General features: G+C 38.9%; 1 protein-coding gene across 1 annotated transcript in view; it reads left to right on the top strand.

Moving 5' to 3' along the window:
* LOC137189888 (complexin-2-like) overlaps positions 1-13,176 on the top strand; it is a 61,391-nt gene extending 48,215 nt beyond the window's left edge. Inside the window, exons 3-4 of the mRNA XM_067600001.1 lie at positions 2,830-3,005; positions 8,848-13,176. Coding sequence (XP_067456102.1) covers positions 2,830-3,005; positions 8,848-9,042 — 371 coding nt within the window. The 3' untranslated portion in view covers positions 9,043-13,176. The remainder of the gene's footprint in view (positions 1-2,829; positions 3,006-8,847) is intronic.
* Positions 13,177-14,110: the final 934 nt, after the last annotated feature.

The raw sequence follows: 14,110 nt of genomic DNA, 5'->3' as shown, positions 1-14,110 counted from the left end.
TAAAAAAAGTTTTAATTTCAAAAGTTTCCTTGTTCAGCTTGGCTAAAGAGAAAATTATTATCCCTGATGAGGGATATTCCCCTGCAGAGATGACTTTAGCTTCTGTAAAGATTGCTACACATACAAGATTTGGAAAATCCCCTCAAGCCACCAGCAACAAAGTCAGAGAGAAAGTTTACCGTCATATTCAGCAGTTCTACTGTGGCCTGGAGCGAAGTACAGAGAAGCAGAAAGAATCTTTAAGACATAGTGTGAATAGTGTTAAAGCAAGAAAGTAACACTATGAGGTTCTGCTTTATAAAGACATACAAACATGTTTTTTTCAATGAAACCCAAAATCTCCTTGGTGCCGGCAAGGAAATTCTGTGCTAGCCTTAAGAATAGATAATAGGGAAGGGACAGAATAGACTCCTAACTGCATACTCATAATACATATCATGTTGCTGTATATGTTACACATGTTACCAGGGCATAACAAAAGCCTCAAGATGATGAATGTAGTGCCGACGCACGTCAACACAGCAGCAAGCCATGAGTCAAGCATGCTAAAGAGTTCATTTTAAAAAACACGACAACATGAACACGGCTGTTTATTAATTAGCAGTCACCCCACTCCATATGACTAAGGACTGGGGCTTGTCCTGGTCCGTCAACACAGCAAGTTAGGACTGCAGCCAGGAACCTCAAGGTCACCGCTGTCTCATCAATTTCATGGCTGAAGCAGATGGCTGTGTCTTTGAGTTTTTCCTCCAGAGAGAATGTGCACAGACTGAGTAGCAAATAGTGAAAGGAAGTGCTGCTGGACTGTGGGCAAGGCAAGAGCTAGGGTCATTTAAATGTGCCCGGTGTGTTCCGGGAGGTCCAATTCTCATTAAAATCAATTTCTTTCCTGTGAGCTGGAAATGAGCAGAGAATCGTGGGTTTAGGGTTTGTGAGGCCACTGTTAGAGCACTGGCTTGTTTCCAGCCATTGAGCTGGAAAGAAGAGCTAATGCCTCTGGAGTGAGAACACACTGCCAAGGCCCTGTGTAAAGGCAATGTGCAATCGCACTGCAGGAGCAGCTCAACATGCATGCTGACACTCAACATTAGTCTGTGCAACTTCCTGATTTAAACCTCAGGACCGCTCAGAATATGCAGGGGATCCAGTACCCACTGGTTTAAAGGATAATACCAACATTTCATTTTTATGGGTTTTACTTAACCAGTTAAAATGTTCCTGCTGCTGGGAGTTTAATGAGAATATGTTCTGTTAAGAACATGACAGAAGGCCATGTAATATTTGAAGCAAGATGAAGCAAAGCATTTAAGGTCTGTTGTATAACAAGCATAAAGGAGAATACTGGGGTTATGTAACTTTGTATTGTATTGATGTTTGTCTTTGTCTGATTTATATTTCCGAGATCAATTTTAACACACAAATGCAGGCTTAATAAAAACAAGAAATCAACCTTCAATGTGGCAATGTTTGTGTTTTGAAGGATAGCTTCTATTGTTTCCTGTGTGACTGATATCGCAGCATAGCACTTGTGAAAAGTCTTGATAACTATGATTCAAGAACTGACAATACAAAATTTGCTGTGAAGCAATATCTGCCTTTCTCTCTCTATGGTAGTTGTTTTCCATGTTGAATAAAAAAGAAAGAGTGAATGTCCACAATGGCACTGCAGATTATGTTCAATGCCAACATTTTTAAAAGTCTTGCCTACCACAACATGTCCATGGCAACTACTATATAAACTATGGTTATGGTGAGGGTTAGACAACTTAAACACTTGGTTATGGGTTAGGATTAGGGTTAGGGTTGGGACTAGGGTTAGGGTTAGGGTTGGGGAAATATCACAGCATTTTTAAAACTGTAACCACATTAATCATTTATTGCACATCTGTGATGGGGCACAAAATCTGGTCTATTGAATGAAAGACACATTGCTTCCCTCATTGGAACATTGGCATTGGAGGTAAATCACGTGGTGCAGAATCGTCCATGCTTGTAGCACACACCAGATGCACCAAATAAGAGGTGAAGATACAGTAGATAAGATGTCAGTGCCTGAAGGTATTCATCAAGATGAAAACTTAATCAAATTGACTTTTTTGGCATCTCTAATGACATGCAAGCATCATCAACAAAGAGCTTCACATTTACTATAAGATATGAACCAGAGCAAGTAACAAGTGGTCAAGTAATAAGGAACACATAAGTCAACACATTCAGTCAAAAGCTACTATGTTATAAACATAACATATGATGAGAAATATGATTTAACTCTTGCTTAGGATATCTAACAAGTACAGATGGGAGATCAGTGGCAGAGAGGGCCTCACTGTCTGTTTATTACGGCCCTTTCAACAGCACTCCAAGCCTTTTGTCCTCAAGTCTTGACCCATAGTCCAAGTGGATGCTTTGCATGAGGATGTGAATTCCTACTGGAGATAGCAAAGGCAAAAGTGAGCAGCACAAAGGCAATCAAGAGAATTGGTAATAATTTATTGCAGTGTCTTTTATCTCGGACTCTTGTTCATGGCGGTCACCTCTTGTTCTCTCTTTTGTCAGACACTTTTGTCTTTGGTTCAGTCGAGGACAGATTGCGTTGCTCTTTCAATGGCCTGAAAGACGATTTAAATACAAAGCAATGAAAGCTATGCAAAGCTACTGAATTAACCAAATCTTAGATGTGCCAGTGCACATCAAATGCTTAGCAACAGCAGATAGCTGAGACCCATTACATATGTCCAATTACTGTGAATTATCAATGTCATTCATTAAAAGATTTCTGTTTAACATTTGTTTCACTTATCACTTTTCTCTCTCTGTCACCAATAACAGGGGCCACCAAAGACATGGGCAAGATGCTCGGTGGAGAGGAAGAGAAGGACCCTGATGCTCAGAAAAAAGAGGAAGAAAGACAAGAGGCGCTGAGACAACAAGAGGAGGAGAGGAAGGCCAAATATGCAAAAATGGAGGCAGAGAGAGAAAACATCCGACAGGGCATCAGGGATAAGGTAAAATACCTCAATACAGCTACTCATAACTCTTACTGAAGCACAAAAGTCAATGAAGGTAACATTTTTATTTGCAAGAATATTTACTCTCTTGAGGTGTAGGGTACATCTAATGAAGAAAAACGGGGCGATGAACAGCTTTACCTTTAACTGGACTTGGCTAATATGTTTCGGAGGAAATGTAAAGATGTCAGTATTCTTCAAATCGTTCCAACAGTTTTTCCAAACTTTGCAATATCTACAATGTGTGTGGAGGTGTGAAAGTAGGCTGGTTTTGATTTTCTCTCAAGCTTTACTTCCTGTCACTCTTACTTCCTGTCTTTATGTGTACAACCAAGTGCAACACCATGAATGCCTTTGAGGAGAGACTGTGTGAAAGTGAGCAGTGTTATAAGTGGGCCTATTTGTACAATTATCGTGTTTTCCCCTCTCTACATATCCAAATTCTTGCCCCACCTTCAAGTGTGGCCATTCAGAACAGGTGTACCGTATTACCTCAAATAAAAGACGGTAGTAAATTAAAAGCCCAGTCTCTGATGATGGCCAGGAGCATGGTCGACACGAACAAATAAAGGCCGGCCCCACAAACAGGCTGGGGGAAAAACAAGGGTGGATAAACTCCTGGTGCCTGTTATATAATGTCTATGCCAGTTAAGCATAAATAGTAGCTACCTGGATGTAACTCCAGTTCTATGATAACATGCATAGCCCAGCCAACTGTCACAGAGGGGAGGGGGACGGAGGAGACATGATATTGTTTAAATACGGGGATAACAGTGCATATTTTAATAATAATGATTGCAAGGACACTACATGAGCATGAGTAACCAGGGTAAACTGGGTAAGTTGGCTAAGCTAGCGAGCATACATCCATGAACAAGCTGCCCATTCCGGTGGAACTCGAGCACTATAATTATTGTTCCTCACGTCGGAGTAAGTGGATTACCAGTAATGCAGTAATAAAAATTTAATAGAGCAAATGGAAGCAGATCAGAAAACAAGGAGGCTTCATATTAAATTATGAGCAAATATACTTATCAAACAGAGGGAATCAGAAATAACGGCCTCTCTCTAATATAATCCTGCTTCTAATAAAGGCCTCATATCTCCTGCAGTTGAGGTAATTAAAGGCCCCGGCCAGTATTTGAGGGAATACGGTTAACAATTTTGCCTTCAGACATTGTGGGACAACACTTAATATGACCTAGTTTGTTTGAAGCGTACTGAACCCCTACTGCTGCCTATTTACCCATCTATGACAATACATTTATATTAAAGCCCCTGAAAACTTGATATGTTAAAAAAGACGTCTCAAAAACTCAGCTAATGTACTTCATCAGGACTGTGTGGGTCAGATTTGGTTGACAGTAATTTCAATTCGTTGCTAAATCCTGATTGGTGCATGGAAGAATGTGACATCACCGCTTTCCAATGGAGCCCCGCCCACTACAAACCAGAAAGAAGAGCACAGAGAAAAACAGAAAAGCAGAAACAATCAAAACTGTTCTAACTAAGCAGAAAATATTCCTTTTATGTTGAATAACCTTACTCATAGTAAAAAAGATCATTGAGAGAATATGTTTTCAGGGCCTTTAAACTTTTTAATTAAACGTTCGGTGCCAGCGTTTTTCTCTACAATAGCACCCACATGACCGCTGAGATTTCTGCCAGCGCAGCAATACAATGGGGAGGAATTAAATTTAATTTGAAAAGCAGCAACAATGTCACCTGGAAAACCTAAAATGAGGTTCACAGTCAACAGTTTCATCTGAACTACATCAAACAAAAACAGTTTTATATTGAGTATGACTGTTTTATTGATATTTTTAGGGCAACTCAGAGCACTTGGTTTATGTTATTGAAGGAAAGATGATGGTCTTGGTTAAATATAGGAAAAATTACACTAACACGAATATGTGCAGCATTTTGTATGTATGCAAAACTAATTAGCCAGTGCAAAGTAGTTGCATATAAACATAACGAGTAGGAGACTGGGTTGCTTCATTGTGTGCTCTATTCAGAAAAAGCTGGACTACTCTAGATTAGATCCGTCCTCTTTCTTATGCCTCAAAGTGTCAAAAGTATTTTCCGTCTTGCTGGTCCTTTTTTGTCTCCCCGAGACTATCATGTCTTTGATGAATGAATACTTAATATTTAATTCATCCGTAATAAAATGTTAATATATGATCAAAGTGTCTGCAGCTTGCGGTGAAATATTGCTCTTGACATTGCTAATGTTTCATTGAATATTTGACTCGAACATTCTTTGAGGGCTTTCCAGTTGAGTTTGAGTTTGACTTTTTTTGTTCCATGTGTAGCCCTTGTAAAACTATCTCTGGAGTTTGGGAATCAGCTCTTCACTCCACTGAGTCCCAGCGATTCTTTAGGTTAGTTTTGGAACAACTGTGAAAAAAGAAAGATGGTGTAGAGAGAGAGAGAGAGCGATATGACAGCATATCTTTGGGAAGTGTTTGATTATGGCGAGTGGAGAGGGGCTGACTAAGCGTGACTGTGTTCATTTCAACTGATGCAGGCCTTTGTTACTGTGGAACAAGTCTGAGAGTGAGAGAAAGACGGAGTGAGACAGATTGTGAGAGAATAAGAGAGAGAGAGAGAGAGAGAGAGCAGCGTGAAGGGAAAGCAAAGAACAAACAAGGGGGCAGAAGGAGATGCAGAGGAGAAATCCATCAACCAGTCATACCACTGGTTTTTTTTCTGTCACCAAGTCAAGAACAAACATCTCTCAGGTGTTACACTAAGACTTCTGATTCCACCAATCACAGCTTCCCAACATTCGACGAATCAGGCTGCTTATAAGAGTATTTGAGGAAACATCACCACCAGGATTACATTTTTCTTGAATGCAATGTTCACTGTGAATGTTTTTCAATTGTTTATTTGTACATATAAATCTGCCAACTGGAGTATGATCATGTGGAGATAATATTAGGCTAAACCACCAGCAGGATTATATTTAAAATCCAGTGTTGAGCAAACTATTAGAGCAGAATAACAGAAGCTGTCAAACCAGGAATCGGCCTTGATAGTCTTCCATTATAAATATACTGCTCTACATTGTGTATTCATTTTAAAGATCTTTTCATTTTTAATATATTTTCATGTCTTTACCCTGTCACTCACACAGCAAGACTTTCCTCAGAGGCATTTCTTAGAAATATCAAAGCGTGACAACCGTCGTGTTTGCATTCTTTTGCTGTTCTTTGAACCCCACTGTTCCTCTCTAAAGACATACAAACACAGATGCTCACACTGCCCCTGCGCACATTTTCACAGCAGAAACGGACACTAGTAGTCTTCCTTTAAGATATTTATTGCTCCAGAATCACATTAGCGTGTGCCTGGGAGAGCAGCAAAGAGGTCACGGAGGAGTCCAGCTCATTTTCCGCATCTCTGCCTCAAGATCAACCATCACTCAGCCTGTTGACCTTCCCGTGCTCTGCAACCTTTTCCTTGCAGTCCAGCGGTATTGATTTTTTTTTACTCAAACTCTGACCACACATGCACAAAACATACTTACAGAAATACAGAACCTTAACGTCAGAACAAAGGCTAACAAGATATTGGTTTTAAATTGTCTCGAAGTTGGAACTGATATCATCCGCTTTCCGTCTGTTTAGATTCATAAAAGCTTCAAGTTCAATTAAGGATGCAGTATTTAAACTGACATGGAGCATTAGCGGTAAATTGTGTTAGCCTGTCCAAGCTTGTTTCTTCTAAGCTATTGTTGCTGTGCAAAAACCTTGTATCTCCAAGATATCAGCCATAAATGGTTCCCCAAAGAACAAAAATAGGAACCATTTTCAAGAAAGTACTTTGTCGATCCAACTGATCTAGTGAAGAACCTTTTTAAATGGATCTTCAGCAAATGCTCTGAAATATAAATGGTTCTTTGAGGATTTCAAATAGAATTATTACGTGTAGGGTAAAAAACAATTGATATTGCTATAAAAATCAATTGAAAAGGCATAACATTTGAAGTGCAATACCATTAAAAGTTAAAAGCTTAAAAGCTTGAAAGCTTGAAAGCTTGAAAGCTCACCTTTTCAAGATTATCCATTGATGTTTTTTGGCGATCAGCCCAAGAGTCTAAAGAATATCCAATAATAGGAGACTAAATGACATGAGAAGAAAAAAAAACAACCTAGAGATCCAAGGCTTTTACTCAACAACAGTACTACAGCAGGCTATGTGCATTCTGATTATTTGGGAAAATGTTGAATGTGAAAGTTTATTTTTGACCTTGGATATAGTAGTTTGACAAAAAAAAAAGCTTTCAATTGCGTCAGAGAGTTTGCTCAGTTGTCAGGGAGATGGGTCAGTTGTCGTCACATGAAAGTATGAAACCTTGGTTATGTCCCTAACAGGAAAAGGAAAAGTTTTAACAGTTTTGAGAGTTTTATTTTCGTATGGGTATATTTTTAATGCCACATCATAAATGAAAAATATGTTTCCATAGAAACTTTCAAGTGCCAGTGGACGTTTTCATCACGTCAGCTGGGCGATATCTTCAATGAAGAGAGAACAAGTTGTGTTCACATAATCATTCATATTTAATTTCTTACATTTACTGAGCAATGATAAGACTAAAATTGTACAACATTTTCACAGTTAAGGCCCCGCTTAAACAGATTAACAAGCTGGTGTTGTTCACCCTATTACTTCAACTTAACCTCTTTTTTTCCCCCTCCTCCTCTAAACACACTCTTGATTTATTGTAATAGCTGTGTTCGGCCACAGGGTTTTGAAAGCTTATTGTTAGCATTGTCCAGCACACCTGCTGAGTGCCTCTCCTGGTAATTTGAATATAAAATATCCTGGGAGGTCCAATTAGAGCCAGCGGCAGTTAAAGCTTCGTCTTTGAATACCGGAGTAACGAGTTTCATGTATGCAAACACCCATGTACACTCATTAAAAAAACACACGCACAAGTCTGGGCCAGTTTTAACTCAGATTGCAGAAATCCACGAAACTCTTTATTGACTACATTTGAAACTGTTCAGGATCCAAAAAAGCTACACTAACTTCATGAGGGAGCAGCCTGAAGCTAATTCATGCAAATGAAGAAATCTGAATTACTTTGCCAGAGTACTAATCATTTTCAACCAATTTACCTCAAATGCATGAAATGATCACGTCACGCCTCATGCATCTCTATCTTTAGAGTAAAAATTGCCACATTTTGAAGTCAGTCACATGAATTCCTTCAGTAGAGCTGTGAGTGCATCGGCACAAGACGTCCTGTTTCCTTTTGAGGCAAGGGGAGAAGTTCAACTCATATACCGTATTGTATGTATCACATTTGTTCACAGTGTCTCACTTCAGTGACATCCGCAGACCCTCTCAGAGGCAGGGGGCTACAGATTTGGAAGGATAGGGCTTGGTTTAGGGTTTGTTTTGCCTGAAGGTTATGATGGTGGGACACTTAAGCTAACCTCACAGAGATGTGAGTCAAAAAGAGGGGCCCATAGGTGCATTAAACTGTGGCTTGAGTACAAATGAAACATGAAAGTGTCACATATTCTCTGGGTAAATATAGGTTTCAAACAAAAAGGGCAGAGTTCAGTTGGAAGTCAAATAAGAGCATGTTATTAGACATAATAGACTATAGAAAGGGACTGTGAAAAAGTTCAGAGAGTGTCTGAAATCCTGTCTGATCATCTGACAACTTGTGTTTGTAACCCTTGAACTACAAAATTTTCTTAAAATGGCCCATTTATAAGACTAGCAAGGCCAAAACTAGAATTTTCCTTTTTATTATAGAGAAATAAATCCTGAATGCAGCTAAATGTGGTTCCCTGTTTGTCTTCTCTTTCCCGTGTAGTACGGCATCAAGAAGAAGGAGGAGAAGGAAGCCGAGGCAGCGGCTGCTATGGAGCAGGCCTCCGAGGGCAGCCTCACCCGTCCGAAAAAGGCCGTTCCCGTCGGCTGCGGCGACGAGGAGGAAGAGGAGAGCATCGTGGATACGGTTATGAAATTCATCCCGGCTCCGCTCATGGATATGTTCAATAAAAAGTAACAGTGTTTTGGGTGAAATTTGGTTAACTTCTTACAACGTTCATCTAACCAAGACTAAAAACCGTACCACCCTGCCCCGCCCCAACCTGCGGTCTCACCTTTCTTCACCCCTTCACCCTCCCACCCCTTCAACTCAACTTCTAAGTGTCCTGGAGTTAACGTGCCATGATTTTATCCTTGATTTAAAATATCTGATCTCTGACGGTGCTACTTACTTTTTAAAAAATCTCGTACGTCTTTCTTGATAATCCTTGATATTAAAAAGTACGTAACACCTGCACAGATCCAGTATCTTTTACTTCAAGGCGAATTTGATGCCATGTTTTTAATATGTCCAGCACAATAAGACCAGATATCACGCATCATCCACCCTTTTTGTTTGTAAATAGCCTCGGGTTATACAAAAAGAGAACTATATATGAGTGAAATATGACATATAACAAGATGACTAAGAGTATAAGCCATATTTTTAACTTTTAAGAAATTATCCAAATCATATCAAAATTTGATTGAATTTTCCTGTTATGTTCTTGCTAATATTTGATACATACAGTGTATATAAATACTTAAGTTTTTATTGGTTCTCCGTTGTGAGGATTCACCCCATAAACTGTCCCTCATGTTCTCATTGGTTTACTGTCAATATGTAATATGAGCACTGGTGAAGTCAAAAACAGCACTTGTAAAACCAGAAAAGTGAAGGAGATAATTTGATATGAGACATTTTTTTGATTATTTTTGTTCTTTTATGCATGCAGTAAACTTTTGTGAAGTGAAGTACACATATGGATACCATTTCATTTGTTATGATGAAGCAAAATACATTGATATTTGAGGCAATAACTGGTTTTCCATTTTTATTTAAATCGACATCTTTGTCCGCCAGGCGACGATTGACTTTGTGTCTAAAATGTTCTTCCATGGGGAAAACCATATATGTTCTCCATACATGAAATTTGTCTCAAAGCAAATTCGTATTATAAATTTTCTTGCTATACATGTTTGTGGTTTAAAAATTCAGTTGTAATGTCCTGTGGCAGGTGTCTCTCGCTCTGCTTTTGCAATAGGACGTGTAAAGTTTAGACCAGGCTAGTTAATTTTGATTTGTGTCGACATTTCCACCAATTTTTTGTAAAAAAAAAAGAAAAAAAGAAGAAAGAAACTTCACAAACACAATTATGTTGTGAACACACTATATGTGAACAGACAGTGACAATAGTGCAATATATTGTTCGAAATGAAGTTGTCCTGTATCCGTTGGTTTAACTGATGTGAAGTCCCAAATCAGCAATAACAGACAATCTTCATTGTTGTGTGTTTAAACTTACTCCTAAATGTGTTAGTCGATGTTTAAGACACAGAGGTGTCTGCATAGTGACAGTGAAGCCTTTGTAGGTCAGACATATTTGATTAAACAAGAGAAAAGGGGGGGAAGGTGGGACGATTTGTTTTTGTGTCATAAAAAAACGTCCAGTCACACGTTACAGAACGATGAATACAACCAGGATTTCTGTTCAAAAATCACAAACCGAGATGTAAATCAGTCAGCGGGTGTTCAAAGACAGACAACACATGCAGAGAAATGTACTGAAATAATGAGGGACTTTTTTTTTAAAAAAAGCCCCGAGCCCTGCATGAAAGCTCAACAACTATACGAGAGCAAATGTTTACCTGCTCTGCAGAGTTCAGTCTGTCCTGCAGGTAAATTATTAAAATGGCACAAGTATAAAGGCGGTCAGATGAGGATAAAATCTAATTCTTCTCCATATGCCTTGTTTTTTTCTTTATTTCTCCTTCATTCCACGGTGTCTTGTTAAAACATTCCAGATATTTCAGACATTCCACCGGACTTGTGCTGGTAACACACAAACTTGGACATGTAGGCCTCAGACGATGCCTTTGTTAGCCTACACATACATCACAAATGTATAACTTAAACCTGATGTTGTTATAATCCGAAAATAGATGCTAGAATGAATCTAATATACACAACGATTCATGACATAAACAAGTTAATGCAGAGAGTTATTTTAGCTGCCATGTACAGAAAAAAAATTCCCACAAGAAGTCTAAGGGAAAGCTAAATAAATGTGCAATTAGCAGTGACCAGTTTTAAAGTGAATCTTGTGGTAAATTTTGATAGAAAATGTTTTTTGTGATCCACACGCACACAGTAGCTGTAGTAACTGAGGTTTTCTGAAACAGCTTTTTGCCACATTGTCACCGTTTTTAATCGAGCTAGCTAAACATGCGATAACGCTAACTCTGAGGTTGTGCATTCCTGTGGCATAGATGAGGGAAATTTAGCTTTTATCGGCGCTTAGTGATAATGGTGAATACAGTATATTTCAAATCATTCAAAGGTCACAGTGTGGTAAAGTCGCCTGTAGAGCACATTTATTGAACTTCCTGTGATTTTATTGTACTTGTAAACTGCCTTTGCCGGCCTCTGTTCAGAGTGTTAGCACATAGTTAGCAACCGATAGTTGTCCGCAGTTAAGAAACCATGCATCAGCAACACTCCCGACCATTAACAAGAGCAGTTATCCAATCAAACCAAAGAATAGTGATGGTAGTAGTAGACTTAGACAAGAGGTTTCATTCTTATTTATTTGCTGCATATCTTGTTTATTTTAAAATTCTCAGGTATTCTAGCTTTATGTTGTAGTAGAAGTTTAGATTTTTACCATAACTAGCCTTCTATTAGCATAATTAGCCTTCTCTGCTAAAACAAACTGACACAATTACATGGCTAGGGGCCTTGCAATCCCACACAAACTTTTATTTATGAATGACATATCTCTTGTTTGGCCCAAGAATATTCTAGACAGCTACAGTTACTGCCCAGTCAACACTGTATAGGACTTTCCAAGCAACAAACACTTCAGTGTACGGACTTCTTCAGGCCACCGGTGAGTCTTTTCCAAACTGGTGCGCTCTGATATCAGATCGCCATTAACATCTCATACACCATCATAAAACCATTTATCATCATCTTGTAAATGCCAATTGATTGCGCTCTAAATGGCTTATAGACCACTGCCCAAACAAACTGCCCAAGTCATGCGTAATCAATATTTTGTCGTCCAGTAGATGCCGAGTCCACTTCAGTGTTCAGTTGGAAGTCAGTCATTTGTGCCGCTCATACAACCATTAATATGATAAAAAACTGTCTGAAAAATATGCCACTTAAAAAAAAAAATACTCCTGTGATGTGACTTGAATGTAACTGTCTAATGTTTCTGTCTCCTTGCATCTGTCTTTCTCTGTTCTGTACGTGCTGAGAAGATGCTTACAATGGTGCAGTATTTTTTTTCCTTTCTCGTCCGTAGCCGGTCCTGTTTCTGTCCTCTGGTGGTTGGTATTTTGAAGAAGAAGAAAAAAAAAAATGTTGATTTGTTGCATTCTTTTGTACGAAATCTTCTCACGCTTCTCCCTCCCTTCTCTCTCTCTCTTTCTCTCTCTCCCTCCCTCTCTTTCTCTCTCTCCCTATTTGTTGACAAAAATGTATGCATGCTTATGGTGTGCGATGTAGGCAAGGTTGTTGATATAATCGTTTCGTGTCCTCTCTGTGTTTCGAAACTCCACCTGTTAGCCTCACTGCATGCCATTTTAGACAGATATTTCAGTCTGTAACTTTCCTGCAAAAATGGAATCACCGCACACTCTGAGAATAAAGTGATTTCATATAATTTTTCATCGTCTTGTGTTTCTGCATTCAAGTAGTTTCTGCAGCAGGCCTTTGGCTACTGCTCCCTCTGTGTAAATTAAGATAAAAATAAGTTCTCGTGAATATATATATATGGAAGCAGTGGTAGAGACGTGTTTATCTGGTTTGGGAGGCAAGATCATCCCTGACTTGTGAGACTTGAGACGTGACCTGCAGTCATGGATCATATCCCCATTGCATGGCATTCGTTAAGGAAGTATGTGCAAAGACCTTCAATGTATATCACATGTTACTGTTTCTGTCAGTCAATCTTGTTTTTCATCTCAACATGGCTGTTGTGCATTTTTTTTTTTTTAACTTTTTTTTTTTTTTTTTTCCTCTCCGAAGGATTTTCAACATCTATTCAATAAAAGCGAAAAGGGCTGTAAACAGAATGCAATGTGTCGTTCAAATCGTGATTGGAGAGGTTTTTTCCAAAAAACAGAGACCTAACTTGTGACCGTGTCACTGAGAGTGCACTGCGGGGACTTCAAAGCAATGCAAATAGCATCTCTCTCATAGCAGACTGTTTGTTATAAGTGGGTCTGTTTATAGGTATCAGCAAACCTTTTAAATCAAACAAATCCACTGAAAAGATAATGGAGCAATGCCAAGCAAGGATTAGAGATGGCAGTGCCTTCTGAGTCGGGTTTAATCCCAGCACAACAAGGAGGCCGACATTAAAACAAAATTAACTGAGTATGATGCTTTGACATTTTCGGGTATATTGCTTGTCAGAGTTTTGGTTTTTATTCTTAAAGAGGTTTTTCAAAAGGTTGCTGGCAGCCTCTTGCCGCATTTACTTACCCTCCACTTATATTTAAGTAAATTTCACTTTTAAAGGTTAGCTGCCATGCCAATCTCGCTGTGTTTTTATTTTAAAAAAAGACACAAGTTGTCTTTTATGTAGGAATAAAGAATATTTCACGGATAAGGTGGTACATAAATGTGTATTTTAACTTCCCTTTCTGCCTGATATATCAGACATGTAGGTGGTATCCTTTGGTGCTTCTTCAAAAAGTGCATGTGGTTTGCAGAGCACCGGGGGGAACAAAATATTTCACATAACAGATGTTGAGTGATTCATGCTCTGCCAGTTTCTCTCCCATCCCAGACACCGGTTCTTGTTAGTAGCACAGCACCTGTAGAGGTATTAGCAGGAGTATTAAGTTTAATTATTAAGAACCTTCTACCTCCTACCTTTTCCCAAATGAAAAACAATACATCTCTCGCTCTAACTTTCAAGCTACTTCTCAGCAATCCACCTACACAAGGTTGTCCACAGCATGAAACAAAGCCGTAAACAAGAGCTCAAACCTGTTTTCCTCAAACACAATTAATAGAAGAGAGACTTACATGC

This window comes from Thunnus thynnus, chromosome 9 (assembly GCF_963924715.1).
Source record: "Thunnus thynnus chromosome 9, fThuThy2.1, whole genome shotgun sequence".
Taxonomy (NCBI): Eukaryota; Metazoa; Chordata; class Actinopteri; order Scombriformes; family Scombridae; genus Thunnus; species Thunnus thynnus.
The sequence above is the reverse complement of the archived record's forward strand: the minus strand, read 5'-3'. Positions and strand labels throughout refer to the sequence as shown.